This window comes from Gymnogyps californianus, chromosome 4 (assembly GCF_018139145.2).
Source record: "Gymnogyps californianus isolate 813 chromosome 4, ASM1813914v2, whole genome shotgun sequence".
Taxonomy (NCBI): domain Eukaryota; kingdom Metazoa; phylum Chordata; class Aves; order Accipitriformes; family Cathartidae; genus Gymnogyps; species Gymnogyps californianus.
In genome coordinates this window covers 50,167,597-50,187,209 of record NC_059474.1, presented here as the reverse complement: position 1 = coordinate 50,187,209, position 19,613 = coordinate 50,167,597, and the positions used below count along the sequence as shown (strand labels likewise).

Sequence of the window (19,613 nt, the reverse complement as noted above, 5' to 3'; positions counted from 1 at the left end):
AACTAGTGTTACCATTCCGATTAACTTCAAGGGGAATAGAACAGTAGACCATAACGTACTAGGCTAAATCCTTATTGGCACATGTAAAGTAGAATAGTTATGCATGTTAAATATGCCATTACTGTAAACTGATTGGCTAGCTAGCAAAAGTGCTTCTAATCACGAAAGCTTTTAACACCTCTGTTAAGTCTATTTTGTCTGTTCAGATACAGTTTGGTTTTTCTCCCTGCTGGCTTTCATTAGCGTGGGGGAGGTCTAATTTGGTTGGTTATGATGATCAAAATTCCTTTTAAATGCCTATTTCCTGGATCTTAGGATTTTTCTTCTGTGAAAACAAAAGCATTGGTTCCTTCTTCTTTTCTTGCAGGACCGTTCATCAGCGTAGTGTTGTCAAAGCTGGAGAACATGCTGGAGAATTCCTTGCATGTAAATTTGTTGCTTATTGGGATTATTACTCAGCTGGCAAGTTATCCACAGCCTCTTCTTCGCTCCTTTCTGCTCAACACCAACATGGTGTTTCAGCCTAGTGTGCGGTCACTTTATCAGGTATTTGACCACAAGTTAATTATGTGTATTGGAACAGTATTTTTGGTGTCTCGTTAAACCTTACATTAGTTCTTTTCAGTTCCACCTGTTGCTTTCCCACCTATCTGAGAGCCTCTCAACTCGTTTCAATGTTTTAATTACATTTGTGCAAAGAAGTGGAAATTCTATATGACCGTAACTTTTGTTGTAACTCTATTTTAATGCAGCTAGAGAAAGCCTGAGTATTCAGTCTGTGGCTGCACTGGGAGCAAGGGAGGAAGAAGTAATTGTTACTGTTGTTTTGGCAGGTGCTGGCATCTGTGAAAAATAAAATTGAACATTTTGCTTCCATTGAAAAAGACTTCCCAGGTCTTCTCCTGGAGGCCCAACAGTACTTGCTTTTTCGTGTGGACATGTCTGATGCCGCGGAAGAACTGCTAAACAAAGGTAAATGTTAACCACACTCAGAGGAGTGCTGGGTGGAATGACTCACCCGTTACCTCTCTCCTTTTCTACAGAATGATTAAAAGTAGGTGTGGTGTGGTGTGAATATCATTAACCAGATGTATCCTTCTGACTTTAAACTGATGATGCTCAGTAGGCCACAGTATATGGATCTATTTGGATATTCTTTGCTCTTTAGAAGCTAAGAGTATTCTGAAGCTATTTGCTACAGAAAATGTCTGTTTAAAGGAGTAACAAAATCAGCTCTTGGCTCGCTGTCAGTTTGGCCGTAAACAAACTTGCTTTCAAGGCATGAGGTGAGATGGCATATGTGCATGATTTCATTTTATTTTTAGCCTGACCTTCAGCTAGTCATTGGTTCTTTTTTGATAAATGTTAGGCAGGAAAGAAGTCCAGAATGAATCGGTTTCTGCAACAATTGAATAAGGCTTCATATCATGGTTTGGGCTACTACTGAAGGAGACAGATATTAGCCAGAAAACTTTGTTTTGTTTTTCATTCAAGAAAGCACATTCAAAACAAAAAGGGGTGGGTGGGTGCGTGGGTGTAAAAGCCAGGACACTTTGAGAGCAGTTGGGGGTTAAACAGGTATCATCCCAACAAGCCAGCTTTCCAGGGGACTTCTGTGACATCTGCTGCTTATCAAGCACAGTGCACACTACACCTGTCTTGACAGTTACCAGTATTTACACTGCCATGGGGGAAGCTAGTAAAAATAAGCAAAATGAAGAATCTTACGTTCTAACTAAGAACTTTCCAGATGCAGCCAGGCAACTGGTAGAGTTGGGGCCCTTCCCTGAGGACGTGCTTCTTCTCAGCTTGCTGCTGAGCAGGCAATGTTGGGTGCAGGTTTCCCTTAAAAGCCAACTTCCCATGCGATAAGATGTGTCAAACTTGGTGAGAGCAGTGACCACAGTGATTGAGAGCTGACTCAGCAACAGGGTTCAAGAGAGGCTGCATTTACAGGTGTGTGCTTACTTATCATTGGGAGTCATTAATAATCACCCGCTCTGCCTATATGTCTGTGAAGATGTTGATATCTTTTCTCGGATTTCCAGAGGTGTGGAAAGAAGGACTTTTTATGAGCCATTTTAATTGTGTTTTCATTTTTCAAGGCTCTGAATAATAATTTACCTAGTTTCTAGTCAGCATGGTATGTGTTTCTAAGGTTTGCAGTACATCTAGTCTGTAAAATTATGATCTTGCTAAGGCTGCTTCTCGAAGAATCAGTCTGTAGAAGGTGCCTGCTGTAAAGGAGCTGTGTATTGCAAATGTCAGTAGCGTTTTAGGCCCTACATTCTGGTGCCATAGATTAGAAAGCCTTACAAGTAGATGGTATTGTAGCTAGCATGTGGGAGATGAGATTAGGAGGCAACATTTAGAGTCCTTTTTTTCAGGTGCTGGCAATAACAACTTTTATGTAATGCATTCCCAATGGCATTTATTTATACTTCCTATTTTACATCAGTTTTCTTCTGTGGGCTTCAGAGTTTGCCAGGTTGACTCATGCTGGTCATTATTTAGGAATTTGAAACAAGGCTGCTTAGTCACCCTGTTGGTACATTTTCTTCTGTGTTGTGGCAACTCCTGCAAAGAAGGCACCTCTTGACAAATAGATGGAGAGTAAATGTCTGGATAACTGCAGACTTGGTTCCCAACAAGACTGGTGATGCAAGTAATCAAACTGTAATTCTTGGGGCAAGTTGGCTCAGTAGTCCATCAACCCACAGTAGTTCATTATACTGATTAAGAAGTGCAAGGTAGGAACTGCTACACTAATGGTAAATGGAAAAAAAAAAAAAATTAGGAACTCCTGTAGGATTTCTTTGCATTAGCTTGAATGCCACTTTTGAGCGTCATGCAAATTAGCTGTTCTCTGAGGGTTTTTCCCCCAAACGGAAGTGGTGAATAACCCTAAAGGTTTCTCTACAGGTCCGAGCATAACTGGCCTCCTACAGAATTCACATCTGAAAAACGGAAGCCAGACTTAGTAGGGAATGCAAATGTAAAACTGAAATATTCCAGAGCATTTCCTTTCTCTTGACAGTGACGGTCTCTGAAGGTGTTCAAGCAGAAATGGATGATTTGTTATTTTCTGCTTGCAGTAGTATGTGGTTTCCTTACACGGTAGCTTGGGTTCTGGTTAGATATGTAGAGCTGTCATGATGTAGATCTCATATGAAATGCTGCCCTTCTTTCAGTGCGTTGGTAACAAACTCATTTTCTCAGTTTCTGAATTGTATGATTCAGTTTGCATCCTGACCCTAGAAAGAAGTGGACAATCCTGGTCAAAGAAAAAAAATCAAATCTCCGATCCCTAGACCAGCTTTCTGTGCTTCTCTCTTTTTTTTTTTTTTTTAATAAGCATTTAAATGTAAAACAAAATGATTTTTAGGGAAATATATAAATTCCAATGCTTTTGGAAGGGAAGAGTTTAAGAAAAAAAAGAAAAACTTTGACAGTATACTAGCATTCTGGTTATATTGGCTAAACTATTTTAAAAACTTAAAATATTAATTATGAAACATTTTGATGTTAGAAAATCTAAAAAAAAAATCTTCAAGGGAAGCTCAAAACTTAAATTATGAATTACAATAAAAAGATAAAGTTGTTTTTCCTCCCACAGTTAGAATTTTCCACAGAACTGAAATTCCAGTACTCTGTCTCTAGTAGATAGAAATTTATAGAATAACAATATGAATGATTGATAAGTCTGGAGTTGGAAAGGTTTATGAAACTCAAGAAAAGTACACCTCTGTTCGATGATTAAGATGAAAATTTCTTTCGAGTATTTGGAAGTGTACAGTAATTCCACAGTGCCTTAGGAGAACTACAGGGAAGGAACAAAAGTGCAGAGCTGTTGAACAGAGGGATTGCTCTGCTGCATCGGGTGAGGCGTTCATCTACGGGTCCTCAGGTTAGCTACTTGGAGAGGTTTCAGAAAAAGGGTTGTGTAACCTGAGACTGAGTTGTTTTAACATAAACTCCATGCACTTTTAAGGGAAACCACTTCCTAATGCAGCAATGTAGCGTTTGGCTTATCTGCAGTATGTGAGCTAATATGACAGTCCTTTATTTTTTTTTAATGATTTTCTTATACAGCTCATGAGGACATCCACTTGTAAGTTAGAGAGGGTTTTATCTGTCTCTGCTTCTGGCCTCAATGACATCTTGTGGTAGTGAGTTCTGCAGGTTAATTTTTCTTTGTAAAGTATTTATTTCCATCAGTGTTAAATTTTGTCACCTTTTTAGTTTCACTAAATTAATTATCATCTAATTAAAGTGCAGTTCTGCTTCAGGTTGAAACAAGGAGCAACTGATTGAAATTTAAGTGCTGCTGTCACTGTAATTCCATGCGTTCTGATGTTGGAGCCCTGATCCTCTGAACTCTGGCAGCAGAGATCATACAGCAGAGCACACAGTGGTTTTTGCTTGCTCTTTTTTTAACGTTTAGTTGCTTTGCAGGGAGTTAAAGGTAAGTGTAGTTAGTGGGGCCTACAGCTGTAGAAAAATCAAATTTTCAAATGTTTTTTCCCTTGGTGTCTAGCTTGCTTCAAACTCCCATGGCGATGTGATAGCTCAGCCTCAAACCCATTTACACGGTGATTCATGGGGAGAGGACAGAGAAAGAGAGAGAAGTGAAGTCCAAATGATATTTTGATCTGGGGGAGGGCTAGAGCACAGTATCATTTAAATTGAGACAACCATGCTGGGTCTAGATGGGTAGATATTATCTGCTATTTCATAAGGTAAATCCATATTACTCTTTCCCTTGACTCCTCTTCTGCCCACATATTTCTCTCATCAGAGCTGGAACTGAATAATATATAACCTGGGGAAAGATAGCTAATAAAAAATGCAATAGAATCAGGCCACAAAGAACTTTAAAATGTTGGATTAGTGGAGTATCTCCCTGCATGGTCTGGGTACTGCAAACTACAGCTCTGAACACAATCCTCGTAAACTGGGTTTGGACACTGTACAAATACTGTGTGTGCTTAATATACTGTCTTTTTTTTTTTTTTTCTTTTTCTTTCCTCTCCTCTCCTGTCTTCCTGGCTTTAGGTAATGTCCAGCACAGCAGCAACGCAGGCAAAGGAAGGAACCTCTCTGAAGCTTACTCTGCTGTAGTCCAGCCTTTCCTGGGACAGAAAGGAAAGAAAGGCCTGGCTCATCCCGGCCTTCCTGCGCACGTGAGGAATGCCATACTTGCAGCTGCCCTTTTCCCAGAGTTCCTGAAGGAGCTGGCAGCTCTTGCCCAGGAACATTCCATTTTATGTTACAAAATACTGGGGGATTTTGAGGATTATTATTAGCGGGTTTTTTAAACGTGTTTTAAAAAAGCTTTTGGAGTTTAAACAGATTTTTAATGCAAAGCTGCTTACAAAAGAAGGTTGTACTTCAATATTTCCTGAAAATACTTGATTTGGAGGGGGAAGAAGGAGGCAAGATGTTATTCCACGTTACCTTATATTAGGCCTTATAATTTCCCTCTGTGCTACATAACATATTTGAGAGCTTTCTGATACTGCTCTTACTGCAGCTTCTTACTTCATCTCCTCCTCTTTACACAGCCGCCCTTCTTTAGTGTCACTGATTCCTGTTGAATTTCTGCAATAGACACTTGTAGGTTGGCTAAGAGAGGCAAATGTTTTAGCTTTTTCTGTTCCAGAAATACTCTTCTGGATAACTTGTTAGAAGACAGTTTGTTTGGAAAAGCATTGCCCCATGGGGACAGTTCAGGGTATAAAAATATACGCAAAATCTGCACAAAACCCCTTTATGTGAACAGTTGTGCTTCTGCATGTCTCTGTCCTCTTCCTCCCTTCCCTTCCTTTTCCGTGAAACGGGGTTCTTACCAATCCACATCTGAAGCCCTCTTTTTAACTAGCGGCTCCAGTTTTTTGAATTCAAGTGATCTTATGTGTATTAAACCCATGACTAGCCGAAAGCAGGTGCTGGACCCTACACATACCATATTGCCTTATGTTGCAGACAGATCTGCAGCTATCAGCTGTTGGTCTTTGAAGTCAAATGAACTGTGTAAGTGGATGTGGATTGCAGACTGCCTGGAATTTTCCTTGCAGTTTCTCAGCATTCTTTGATAACTACTGCATTGCTACCTAAGCTCTCAAGCATGCCTTATTTAGTAAGATTTGCACAAAGTACAAACCAAAATGTTTCTATGCAAGCTGTAATTGGTATGTAGTTTGTTTTTATGCTTATTTTAATAAGCTAAAGAAAGGTATTAACTATCTTTCAGTAGTATTAAAAGGACAGCAGGCTGTTTTTGTCTTTTTTTTTTTTTTTTTAATGAAAAAGGTTGGCTTGCTTCTGAAAGCTGTTCTGTTTTATTGTTAATTTTTTTTGGTTAAGGGAAAGTTAAATACTGTTTGTTTACTTTTAATTTAGGTGTTGACTTTTCCTAATATTGCACTTTAGGGATGGTGAGGGGAGGACTAGACTATTCACCAGCTGTACAAAAGGAAGGAATAACAGGGAAAGCTGTCTGCTGGTGACTAACTGCTTGAGAAAATTCTCTTCTGTGAGTAATGGGCTTCATTAGAAGAACCCAAACATGATGAATTGGTGCATCACCATGGCATTTCATCTTATCTTAGTAGCATAATTGTGCTTCCAGTGTGCTGTAGTTGGCTACATAAAGAGGGGCTTAGTTCAAGAAAGCCTTAAACCCCTTTGTCCAGGAAAGAAACTAACAGTGACTCCAGGAAATCTGGAGAAACAGAAATCAGAAATAACACTTCCATACATTAGTTCTCCTGCTCATTGTAATTCTGTAATGTGGGATGCTCGTTAATCGCATCCTGATTTTGAAACACACTTTCTCAGAGATTGCAAGGGAAAAGAACCCTTAAAAAACAAAGACAATCCAGAAGAGTCTAATTAATTACAGGTCAAATTCCTGTGGAATTTGCAGTGCAATTTAAGCTCCTGAATCCTTTAGATGCTTCTGAAAAGTTGTACCTTTAATCTACAAGCCGTGAGATGCATGCATTGTGTCAGACTGCTGTAGGCTATTCCAAGGAAAAAAATAAAATCCCAAAGTGTACCTCTAACAAAATCACCTCAAGAGCTTCTCTGGGTCCGTCTTCACTTGGTTGCTGTACAGTCTTCACTTCCACGATGGCTGGGGGTCATGTTGCTTCCTAGCTGACTCTCTGGTTTTCTTTCACTTCTAAATTGTTTATTTTTTTAGGCACCATTACATCGCCATCCTGTAAATCGCCTGCTGACCTCCACATGGCCCTGTGTCACCTCAAAAGCTTCCTTGGAAGCTGAAGCCAAGGCTGTGGGTTTTTTCTTAAATCTTAGTTATCCAGGTTTCAAGGAGCTCTTTTTTTTGTTTGTTTGTTTTTCCCCTGCATTGTTGTTGTAAATGGGCGATCAGCAAATTAAGATTTTTTATTTTTTTTATTTTTTTTTTTTTAAATTGTCCTAGGACATGGTGGGTTCTTTGCCCACTCCCCTGTTCCTGCTCCTGCTATTACCAGTAGTGCTGTCTTTCATGCTGTACTCGAAGGCCTGGCCTGAAGGGGCTCAGTAGTGTTGTGTGTGGAAAGTGTTTTAGCATTGTGGATGCAGGGTCAGTGCTTGCTCTGCTCCTCACCTCTTCTGGTAGGAACTTTACGTAAGCAAAAGAAAAAGTACCAAATGAATGTGATCAGCTAACTTTTTAGTGGTTCAGAAACAAGTGCTAAATTGCAGAAGCAATCAAGGACTTTTTAAAAAGGAATGAAAAAGATTTATTTTTTTTTATTTTTAAAAATAAAGAATTCTGCAGACCAGTGCTCAAGGCAGTAAGGTTACTGTGTGAACACTCCCTTCCCTTGATTTATTCTAAAGTAAGAATCTTTATTTGCTGGGTAGAAGGGATTTCTTTTGAGATTGTTAGTTTTAACTGGTGTTTTCAGCAAATGTACAAAGTCATAGCAGTTTCATCTCAGCAGTTCTATTAAGCTACGTGGGGATTTTAAAATGTGGACTGCTCAAAAAAGCATCTGTAAATTTGAGGAAGGGGAGGATTTACATCATAAGCTGTAGTAGAGCTTATGCTCTACATCCAGTAGGATAAATTCAGCCTTTGAAATCTGGAGTCATGTGGAAGACTTCTTGCTGAAAGGTCAGAACTGTGTTTGTGCGCAGTGTCCCCTTGTAAACGGGAAATCTGTCTGTCAGCTCCCCAAAAGGAAGAGGTGGATGAGTGCAGTGACCCTGGCTCAGGACTGTGAAAATGGCGATCATACGTGTAACTTCATATTACTTGGTTCCTGAGCGGGATCAGACTTGCAGCTGTGTCTTAGTTGTGATAGTAGCATAATGTCCAGCACCCAGCAAAAAAATATTGGCAGGAATTGCATCTTCCTGTTGTCAAAATGCAGAACCTGTGATTTAGCTTGAAAATGTTGATCTTTTGAGATTAATCTGTGTGCGTAAGTTCTTCAGCCAAATGCTTGTTTAATAAGCTTCTTCCCTCCAGTTAGATAATATCTAGATGGATATTATCTAGATATATAGATATATCTATATATCTATAATCTAAATTATAGATAATATCTAAGTGGACAGTTATCCCATCTCTCACCAATGATAAATCTTTTTCCAAAAAACCCTACGTGCTTGTGGTCCAAGCTGTGGTCCAGCTGGTAGGCCCCCGGAGGACACAGCATTACGCTGCTCTCTTCCAAGAGTAAGGAAGTGCTCTATGGTCTGGATTTCCCCACACCCACGTGTGTGTGTGACTAGAGCAGTCCTGCTTCGGCGCATTGTCTCAGCATCAGTCACGAATGAAGTGTCTTGGGGTTGGCAGATCTATTCCAAAACCTGCAGGTGGTGGCTCAGTGATACCAAAGTTAATTTCCAATCTCTTGCTAGATGTTTCAAACTGTGAATGTCACATTTCCAATGATGTAGCCTTTGAGTGTGTTTTTAAGCTGTTCTGCTGTAGCAAGGAATCTTTCCGGCAATTTCAACCTGCTTTTTTTTTTTTTTTTTTTTTTTTTTTTTTTTTTTTGCAACCTACCTATAAAGTGAACACTTTGTCTTAAAACAGTTGCAGTCATTCTTTTTTACCTTTGACCGTTTTTGGATGCCCTGTGGGTTAGCCTCAGCACACACACGCACACACGGTTTGTATTAATTGGGCTAACGCACTCAGCAACTTTCATTCAAACAGCATCACCCTTTGCACGTGCTGATCTTTGGACATTTACAGTCAGTTGCAATTCATGTGCTGTGTTGTTGGCCCTACTTACTGCCTTTTTATTATTGTATTCTAGGCATTTTTCTTAAATTTGATCTTTTCCATGTGTGCCCTAAAGAAAAATATGGGATTCCAAATGAGATCAAGTTGTTGTTGCAGTTTCAGATGTGAAAGATGCGCTGCCTTTTTTGTCCTGGTAACTTCTGACCTTGGTTTGGAAGAACAGAAATGAGAGCTTCTGTTCTCAGCTGTATTCCGTGGAGATGAGAAAATTCCCAGTAGCGGGCATGGGCTGTCCCTCCCACCGGCACACCCAGGTACATCCTTCAGAGCATCCAGTTCATAAATTACGTATTTCCTCTTTCATTGGGGTTTGTCACTTTGTAAAAAGTCTGATGAATTCAGGGGTGTCGTGCTGCCGTACCCGCTTAGTGCATTTGCCTTTCAGATGCGATTAGATCTTTTTAGTAAGATCGGTAAATTTCCTAGAATGGGAGAAAACACGGTGTGATTTGGGTCGACCTTGGGCATCGGCAGAGGCCGTGCTTTGGAATGGGAACAGGACTGGATAGACAGTAAGCCTGAACAGCGTTTCTGCCACCCGCACCATTCTAATTGCTCTTTGGCCCAGGCACAATGCCGGAGTGGTCTGTTCACTCCTTCGGAGAAAAACTTGCAAACAAACTTACTGCATCCCGCAGAGTCCAAGGGTTTAAGTTCAAGAGGTTAAGTTCTGTTTACCAAGAGAATTATACCATCTAGCACAGCATGTACGCATTCGCTACCCTTTTGTGCACTCTGCTTATGCCTCACAGAAGGTTTCATGCTTCAGGAAGGTTTTTTATCTCCTCTAAGAAGCTCTAAAATCTCAGGGTTGGGAAGAAAAGGATGGGAGTGGTGTGATTTGGTGCAGTTAAATTAAGTCATTGTATCATTTGAATTTGTAGCCATAGCTCCTGTTTGAGGGCAGCTTGATTTAATAAGCAATTTACTGTGCTGTATTTACTGAAATTGCTATGTCATGCCTGCAGTTTTTATGACGGCTCCTATTATATTTGTAACATTTAAACTGCATCTGCGATTATGAGTAGAATACTGGGATTTTCCTCTTTCTTTTCTTTTGACTCAGATAGCTCTGGCACAGTACAGTAATGTTGCTGCCGTGTCCAGATCCGATTTAGATAATTACAGTATGTTCTTCCTTGCACCTTTTGAGCATTATCAGCAGAAATGGAGGGCACATGACACTCAGGCTGCTTACATTAGTGAGCAAACCAAAGGTAAAACACCGCAGATTAGCAGGGGGCACTTGCCTCTGTGTGAAATGCAGTAAGAATTTACATTTGTGTTGCTCTGATTTACCGAGGACCAAAAAGCAAAAGCTCATAGCAAACTTGAAAAATGAATATGATGGTGTCCTGCGGTAACTGTCCAAGTGGATAGCACTGCTGTGTAATGTTTTGGGCCAGAACTGTGCGAAGGAGGGTAAAAATTGCTCTTGTTAAGGTGGTGTCAGACTTGCATACATAGGTATTCAGATAATATGACGGTGGTGCCAGCTGTCCGACCACAGACAGCCACAGAATGCAACGCTATTTCAGTGACTTTGTTGGCAGTGAAAGCCCAGCTCTGACTAAATGTACTTTATTTTTTAGGGGCCCCCAGCTTTTCTAAACACGTTGTGGCCCAGCATCAATGTACTTCATTTGTTATATGCTCAGTTGGAAGCCTCTTATTTATGAATAGGAGCATTACTTGGATTCTCAAATATGTAGGTACTTAAAGCAGCGTTTTGTTGCTGACTGTGCAAATCTTCTTTTTGTTCATTGATTATAATGGTTCTTGTGTGGCAGCTGGATTAAATTAAGACTGAAGTCTCTGGGCTAAAAGCCCTGATGGAACTTTTCTGCAAAGGCTGCATTTCTCAACCAAATAACTTTCTCTGGTGCTTCGGCAGACTGCCCACATACAATTACGTATTGTGGACTAAATACCTGAAAACTTACATTTCTGACAAAGCCAATTCCACAGCAGCTGTATTTTATTGCAGTGTACTTTAAAAATAACTAGCTTGGATTTAGACAAAAAAAATAACGTGGATGAGTCAAATCCAAGACAACTAGACTGTGTCCAGCTCAGTGCTGCACTGTCAAGTTTGGCCAGAGCTCAGACAAAATGCCATCTCGTCCGCAAAGGAGAGGGAGCGGCTCTGGGTCTCGGTATCCCTTGCTGCAGCTTGAGCCAAGGACTCACGTCTCTCGAGGCGTGTCTCGGTGTGCAAGCGCAGCTTGGTGTTGGTAACTCTGACCCGTGCCTGTCGTAAAACTCCAGAGTCGTAACATCGGTTTTTGAGCTTCAGTGTGAAAAACCTAGCGGCCTCTAAGACCAGTCTGAAAACATGGCCTCTCAAGCTTTAGAAATGACAAGGTAAAATGGAACTTACTGATGTTTATGCCTGCTTAGTGGGTGTAAATGCTTTAGATAATTAAAGCTGTGGCTGACGTGACCATATGTTAGGAGAACTTTTGCTTCATGCTTACACAAAATGCCTGTGCATGGAGGGAGCATTCTCCACAGTGAAACTGTTGGCCTTCAAGTGCTTTTGTTAGGATTAGCTCATGGTAGTACAACCTCTGCAGCTCTGAGTACTGAACCCAGCTCTAGGCCTTTCTCCAAAGGCTGCAATGACAAGGCAATGGATGTGGCATAAAAGAATTGGCTGCCTGTGTAAGTGCTGGGGTAATGTGGGGTCTGGCACAGCTGTCACCAGTCTTTTTTGGGGGGAAAAGCCAGCAGGTGAGAGTCAGTCATTTGCAGGGTCATGAGCTGGACCTCACACACAGATAAAGGGGAGGAACAGCAAAGGTCAGGGCCCCTCTCCATCTATACGTACAACTGGTCAGCAAATGCTGCAGACAATTGTGAAATGCCTGTACACCTTACAGGAGATCTTAAGGGTCTGGGGCTAGGGCAGTGCCAGAGGGAAGACTCACTCGGTACTCATTCGGACCATGCACAGCTGCATTGCTCACTAAACTCCACCTTCTCTTGCGTCTTTGTTGCCTGATGGCAGCACCTGAGCATTTCTGTAGGTTTGCTTTATCGCAGTTACAATTCAGGCTGTACGGCCTGATGTGGGGTGTGTGTTGGAGCACAGTCAGAAGAGAAGGAGCGTTCCTGGTGGTTTTGTGTTCCCGCTGCAGTCATCCCTAATTACTGCTCTGGCTTGGCCCAGGGACTCTTCTAGATGGAGTTTAAATTTGCCATCGCAATGGGCAGAAAGGTGCAGCAAATTACAGGTCATGACAACTTAGGATTTTGTATTTTATTGCCTTCCTCACACTGTTTAGCAATAGAATTCTCTCTATATATGTATTACCTGAAAGTTTGCAGCTTCTGAGGGGACAGGGACGACTTGCACTCAATAGCCAAGCCAATGCAGGTAAGCTTTGAAGCATTTGGGTCGATAAATCTTGACCTCCTATCTGCTGTAACTTGGTTTTATATGGCCATTGTGTGAAGCAGAATCCAATGAACTTTGGAGTATTTGTAAACAGCACTGCAAGGAAGATGCAGGCAACAAGGGCAAAAAGACCAGCAGCATGCTATTCCGTCTTCTCCCTCGCGCAGTTTGAGAAGAGAGAGTTGAGTGAAAATCTGATTTTTTTTTTTTTTTTGTCTTCACATGAAAAAACAAACTCTTTACATGTTGAGCATACACACAAGGCCATAAATCACTGCGAACGTGCTGCCGAGGTCAGTGGTTGTGAAAGTGTGTAGGTAGAGGGGTGCTCAGAACAGAAATGAGAACATTACAGTACAGTGACACCACGCTGCAGAAGTGGAGTGGAAAGGGGCCGCAGTGAAATCACAGCATGAATACTCTAACTGTAAATTTTTTAGTTAAGGTTCCTATCATATGCTTCTATTTTTAACACAGTTAAAATTAAACTCTGCAGCCAAGGCTGAGCACTAGAAATTCTTTCATCACTACTTCAGCATTACCAGCATCTTTTTAGAGAACTTTCTTCTCCTCTTCTGCAACCTCAGATATGGGATACTTTGACTGTACAGGACAGTAAGTATCATCTCTCCACCCTCAGGAGTGACATCCTGAAGGACATCCAGCAACGAGTAGATGAGATGGTCGTGACAGTGCCTGGTGTCAGCTTTTAATTTGTGAGCATTTTCCTTGGCCCTCTGTTCACGGACGGTTACTGCTGACAATCTGCACGAAACTGTCCTTAATTCACCCCGCCTAATGCACAGATGGCATCTGCAGTCAGTAGACCAGGGAGCACTGTTGTAGCTAAGTAAGACTTGCAAGTTGGGGTCAAAGCCTCAATCTTCATTCTTGAGTTCCCAGCCTCGAGACAACCACACTTGAAACAGCCTCCTGGTATGCAAAACGTTCTGACATCGAACGCTTCATAGTCAGGCTCTGCCTTTTATCTTGCAGACCTACCTGTCCTATGGGTTTTTTTGTTTGTTTGTCTTTACAATAGCAGATATTAAACTCCTTGAGGCTGCTGCTTCTGTCTTTTCATGTGCTCCATCGAGTACTGCTATGCAAATATAAACCAAAGCTGTTTTGCACAGTACAGAGTTCACCTGTGGAGTATTTAGAATTTGCCTTTAGCTCCATTTAGGACACAGGGGAAGGCGGTGGTTGTATTTAGGCTGCTGTATCAGGCCCGTGGCAGCCAAAAAAGGATCCGGTGTTTTGTATTGGTTCGATCAAAATGGTGTAAGGTGACTGATGAGCCCGTTAATGCAGGCTGCCACAGAGGGAGCAATGTTAGCCAGCCCTGCTGAGCCTTCTCGTCACTAGGTCCTAGCACTGCCAGCTACCACTGCTTTGAAGTTGGTAGCTGGTATCTCCACAAATGTTAAAAAGATTCATCATCTTTATCTCATTTGACTCAAACCATTTTTTTTCTATCATAAAGAAATTTACATTTTGTGTGCGTCTGCAAAAGATTTCTTTAAAAATTTTAGAAGTGACTGTTTCATAATACAGTGCAAAATTTATAGACTATAGCTGCTCTTTCCCTTCCCTGGAAGGGGAAGAATATTACAATTATCCCTTTTTAATCTTTCTTGTTATCCATTATGTCTGGCAGGTGGAGGTGAAAATAGATTGAGATTTACAGTAAATCATAGAATCACAGAATGGTTTGGGTTGGAAGGGACCTTAAAGATCATCTAGTTCCAACCCCCCTGCCATGGGCAGGGACACCTTCCACTAGACCACGTTGCTCAAAGCCCCATCCAACCTGGCCTTGAACACTTCCAGGGATGGGGCATCCACAGCCTCTCTGGGCAACCTGTTCCAGTGCCTCACCAGCCTCACAGTAAGAACTTCCTCCTTGCATCTAGTCTACATCTACCCTCTTTCAGTTTAAAGCCATTACCCCTTGGCCTATCACTACATGCCCTTGTAAAAAGTCCCTCTCCAGCTTTCTTGTCGGCCCCCTTTAGGTACTGGAAGGCTGCTAGAAGGTCTCCCCGGAGCCTTCTCTTCTCTAGGCTGAACAACCCCAACTCTCTCAGCCTGTCTTCATAGGAGAGGTCCTCCAGCCCTCTGATCATCTTTGTGGCCCTCCTCTGGACTCGCTCCAACAGGTCCATGTCCTTTTTATGTTGGGGGCCCCAGAGCTGGACGCAGTACTCCAGGTGGGGTCTCATGAGAGTGGAGTAGAGGGGGAGAATCACCTCCCTCGACCTGCTGGTCACACTTCTTTTGATGCAGCCCAGGATACGGTTGCCTTTCTGGGCTGCAAACGCACATTGCTGGGTCCTGTTGAGCTTCTCGTCAACCAACACCCCCAAGTCCTTCTCCTCAGGGCTGCTCTCAATCCACTCATCGCCCAGCCTGTATTTGTGCTTGGGATTGCCCCAACTCATGTGCAGGACCTTGCACTTGGCCTTGTTGAACTCCATGAGGCTCGCACGGGCCCACCTCTCAAGCCTGTCAAGGTCCCTCTGGATGGCATCCCTTCCCTCCAGTGTGTCGACCGCACCACACAGCTTGGTGTCATCGGCAACCCTGCTGAGGGTGCACTCAATCCCACTGTCCATGTCGCCGACAAAGCTGTTCAACAGCACCGGTCCCAATACCGACCCCTGAGGAACACCACTCATCACTGGTCTCCACTTGGACATCGAGCTGTTGACCGCAACTCTGTGAGTGTGACCATCCAGCCGATTCCTTATCCACTGAGTGAGTGGTCCATCTGTCAAATCCCTGTCTCTCCAATTTGGAGACAAGGATGTCGTGTGGGACAGTGCCAAATGCTTTGCACAAGTCCAGGTAGATGACATCAGTTGCTCTTCCCTTACCCACTTAAAGATCTAATGCTGTACTCATGTAGCCTCTACTCATATAGAACTTGGCTCATGATTTTTAACAGATTTTGTACTATATTAGCAAAGTATAATTATGGCTAAGAAGTAGCCATTAAAAAGACACTTACCAGCAGTAGCCATGCTACAGTAGTGGAGCTCCTTCCTTCTTTTAAATACAGCTTAATTATTAGTCTTCCAAATACATCATTGTTTTGCTTTCTCTTTTTTAAGAGGCACCCACTACAGCAGAGGGGAAACTCAGCACAGCAGCATCAAGCTGTGCAACAAAAAGCATTAACCTTGGAGGACCACCTTTTGGAAACAATTGTGTTTTTCTAAACTGAGGGAGTACCTTTAAATTAAGATTCAAGATTTCATGCAGAAGCCCTTGTGCCTTTTCATTTCTTGCTGCTATGGCAGGAGTTGAACAGAAATCCAAAATTTAAAGTTTGCTGTATAATCCAAACCTTTATTGACTGAACACTTACAGTGGTGTGAGTTTTCAGGTAACTAAAAATGGTACTTTTTGCTTATGACGTGAAAAGTGATAGTAAAAGCCTTTGTGTGAAGTTCAGGTTACATGAAAATCCTGAGGGGGCTGGTTTGGGGTTTTGTTTTTTCGGGGAGTTTTTGTAGGTTTGGTTGGTTTGTTTGGTGGTTTGTTTTGTTTTGTTTTGTTTTTTTTTGAAGCGTCACAGGTTTTGATTGATTGCAACTGTGTTACTGCTTTTTGTCAGCTGTATGACTTTTGAATTGTAAATTTATTTTTATGTGAATAAGGTATACACTTTATTCATTAAATGTATTTGAAAACCATGGGGTTTTTTTCCTTCTAATTAAGAGTTCACACTTGAAGTGTGGACCAGTTTGTACAGAAATGTCCTCCTGGAGACATACATTAGCACCACTACTCATGGGAATGAACTGCCATCAACCTAGTTTGAACTCGTGTTGCAAGCACCACATTTGCAAAAGGTGACTGAAGTCCCAGGGCCATACCTGCTGCGCTCCTGTGACAATGTCTGCCCTGCAGGCACATCCTAAAGAACAATTCTGAAGAAGCATCTCTGAGGTCTGAGGTAAATGTGATCTTTAAAATGTACAGCTTAGCAGCCTCCAGAAGGGATTTAAGAACTTCAAACCCCTGGTACTAAATGGGATTTCTTTCCCTAATAAATGTAAATTTGAAGGGCTGCCTCTAGTTGCGTTTCTTGTTAATGGTTTGATCAGCTAAAGTGGGCTGGGACTGGGAAGTTAACTCTAGGACCGTGGATTTCAGTGGGTACTTAAAGCTAGGAGCTGAAAAATGGAAGGTATAAAAAAACCAGCATAAAACACTCCTTAGGATTAAATAGTGGAGCAGACCCTGGAACCCAGCTGAATCCTGCTCAGTTTTGGTAAGCCAACTGCACGTTCAATGCCTTCCACAAAGTGGTGCCGTTCCAGGTGACAGCAGAAAGCCACATGCCAGAGAAGCAAAGCATGCAGCCCTGGGCTTGGAGCATTTGTAACACAGGGTCAAGTTCTCTCACCAGCAGAGAAAAAAACCAAACTGGAGCAAATGGTCCCTTGACTGAGCTACTGCATAAGAGAAAGGCAGTACTTGTTCTCTGTAGGTTGCGCACATCTGCTATGCTGAACCTGACAGGCCAAAATGGGATGTGAACCTCAGAAGGGCTCAGGCATGCATCCGTTAGGCACGTTAGAGCTGCGAGTAGGCAAAGCAGATGTTTGGGCACATAACAAGGAGAAGGCGAGCAAACAATCTGACGCTAATTCTTAGATGTAGGCACTTACCTCTGTTTGTGGCACTAGCCTCAGGCACTTAGTTAAGCAGCTAGCGACTTCATCCTTTCCCCACCCCTCAGGAACCAGGAAGAATGATAGCAGTGGACATTTTCTCCCTTCTGCTAGGCATGGAGGTACACATGGTCATCTTAATTACTGCCAGGTGTTTTAATCATTGTTACTAGCATGCTCACACTAATTTACAATGAGTTGTTAGCATGCACCACCAGATTTTGCATTCAAGATCTGTGAATTTCCCTTCTCACAAAAAGGCAGCTAGAAAAGCTGAGTTTACACTTACTTTATTACACAACTAACCAATACAGCTGCAGCTCTCTGCATACTCACAGACACCCCTGGGAACTTGTTTCCCATGGCTGCGTGGAAATCACGTCTGAATGCCACGCCGAAGCGAGGGAGATGCAAATGACTGTATCATCTCCTGCTATTCTTTTGCTCATCTGCCTTTGGGTGATGCATCCGGGGAAGGCTGGGCCGTAATGCTGCTTGAAGTATAACCAACAGTCCTGATGATACACGAGGAGGCACCGAAGTTCATTTGCAATGAACCAGACAGAGCGAAGCACGTGTCTTCTGTAGACACTTGTGTGGTTTTTCTCTTGTGGCTACTCTGACAGCCGCTTCTCTAATAATTGCTTCACCAGAACTGGATTGGATCGTCCTTGTGTTTCTCTTTGTACCAGGCCAATTAACTTATTTAGAACCTTTCGATTTCCTGCTTTTATCGCCATAACCTTTAGAGGAAAAAAACCAACAGACACCACTGTTACAGTAAACCGGGATATTTTCACTCCTTCACAGCCAAGGTATGAATATTTTTGTCCTTTGGACCATCGTGGTAGAATACTGTATTTTGGGCTACGGTGTTATTTATAAGAACTGCCTTCAGCTCTGCAATAAGCTCCTGCTCTGCTCCCATGAGACAACAGAAAGTCCCTACAGCAGCAGCAGGGCCTTACAACTAACAGAAAGATCTCCTCTTATTGAAAAAGTCAGAAAACACTTTTGGATTTTAACAGTGTCTGCAACTTGAACAGCAACTTCCTGGAAAAGAGCCAGAAAAATGAGACTGACTTCTTTTTGCTAATAGGATCTACCTTTTTACTCAATATACTGTTCAGTTATAACAAGTAATTTGCATCAAATCACAATCTATTTGATAATATTTGTGAGGTCCTTCAAGTGCAGACATAGGTGTTTTTGTAACAACATGTTATTTCCTTTAAGCAAGGAATCCTTTGCAACATAGCAATTAATTAACCGATCAGAAATACGACCTCCTATCAGACAGCTAGTGTTTGATGCACAATCACCTGCAAAATAGCAAGGGCCATATTTAAAAGCTAAGTAAAGACACTGAAAAAAGCATTGGAAATTTCACTTTTGGGCTTTCCTAAAGGAGATGCTACTGCTGAAAGACAAGCGTCTGGCCTTCACGTTGTTTGTGTGGCAGGGAAGACATTCTCTACGTTGTCAGTTACTGGGCAAAACACAATAGCTTCAATTAAACAGGATGTCATATTTACAGATATTAAGGGAAGGATTGCGAACATATGAACCGCCCACTGTGCCAATACCAAGCACAAATGCAAATACTGCTACTCATTACGGTATCCGAATTATTGGCAGTTTAAAATCTTCTCTGTAATGTCACAATATGGAAAGGACTCATTGCTCCTGATCTGCTAGAAACTACCTGTATTTTCATAAAGTGCTCAGTGCTGGCTTGAGCAACTGTTTCTCAGTTGGTTCATTTTAAAGAAAGTTACTATCAAAAAGCACAGCATACTTTTTTTTTTTTTCTGTCAAGTACTCGGCTAACACTATTTTGTAAGGTAAGCGCTCGCAGCAATTTAAAGCAGTGAATTACAGGCCTTCAGGGCAGCTTTTGCCTTGGCGAAGGACCACCTGGAAAAAGCAGGGAAGTGGGACCATTCTACTGCATTTGGCTTGACTAAAACAGTGGAAAACAGAGAGGAATTACATTCTCGGAGAAAGCATTATTATTGAAATGGGAGTGTAGTTATGGACCCTGAGCTTCTGCACTTCCCCATCAGTTCCAATGTTCTTTCTATCCACACTTGTGTTTCCGTACCAGCCTGAAAATGCAGCAGCACTTTTATCAGGCTCTGCAAATGAGTCACTCTGATGGAGGTCACGCCGACCTACTGCAAGCTCATTTTCTTTATCAAAAGCTCTTGCAGAGCTGTTAGCATCCCCCAATGAGATCCGGGGTGGGTGGTAT

General features: G+C 42.1%; 2 protein-coding genes across 3 annotated transcripts in view; one reads left to right on the top strand and one right to left on the bottom strand.

Moving 5' to 3' along the window:
• The window catches only part of FHIP1A (FHF complex subunit HOOK interacting protein 1A), a 91,348-nt gene extending 86,042 nt beyond the window's left edge, over positions 1-5,306 (top strand). The window contains exons 11-13 of the mRNA XM_050896073.1: positions 368-546; positions 834-972; positions 5,056-5,306. Coding sequence (XP_050752030.1) covers positions 368-546; positions 834-972; positions 5,056-5,306 — 569 coding nt within the window. The remainder of the gene's footprint in view (positions 1-367; positions 547-833; positions 973-5,055) is intronic.
• Positions 5,307-17,541: 12,235 nt separating this feature from the next.
• Positions 17,542-19,613, bottom strand: part of GATB (glutamyl-tRNA amidotransferase subunit B) — a 44,525-nt gene continuing 42,453 nt past the window's right edge. The window contains exon 13 of one of the 2 annotated variants that reach the window (XM_050895917.1): positions 17,542-18,102. In XM_050895917.1, coding sequence (XP_050751874.1) covers positions 17,974-18,102 — 129 coding nt within the window. In that variant the 3' untranslated portion in view covers positions 17,542-17,973. The remainder of the gene's footprint in view (positions 18,103-19,613) is intronic. The other variant, XM_050895918.1, reaches the window with a different exon arrangement.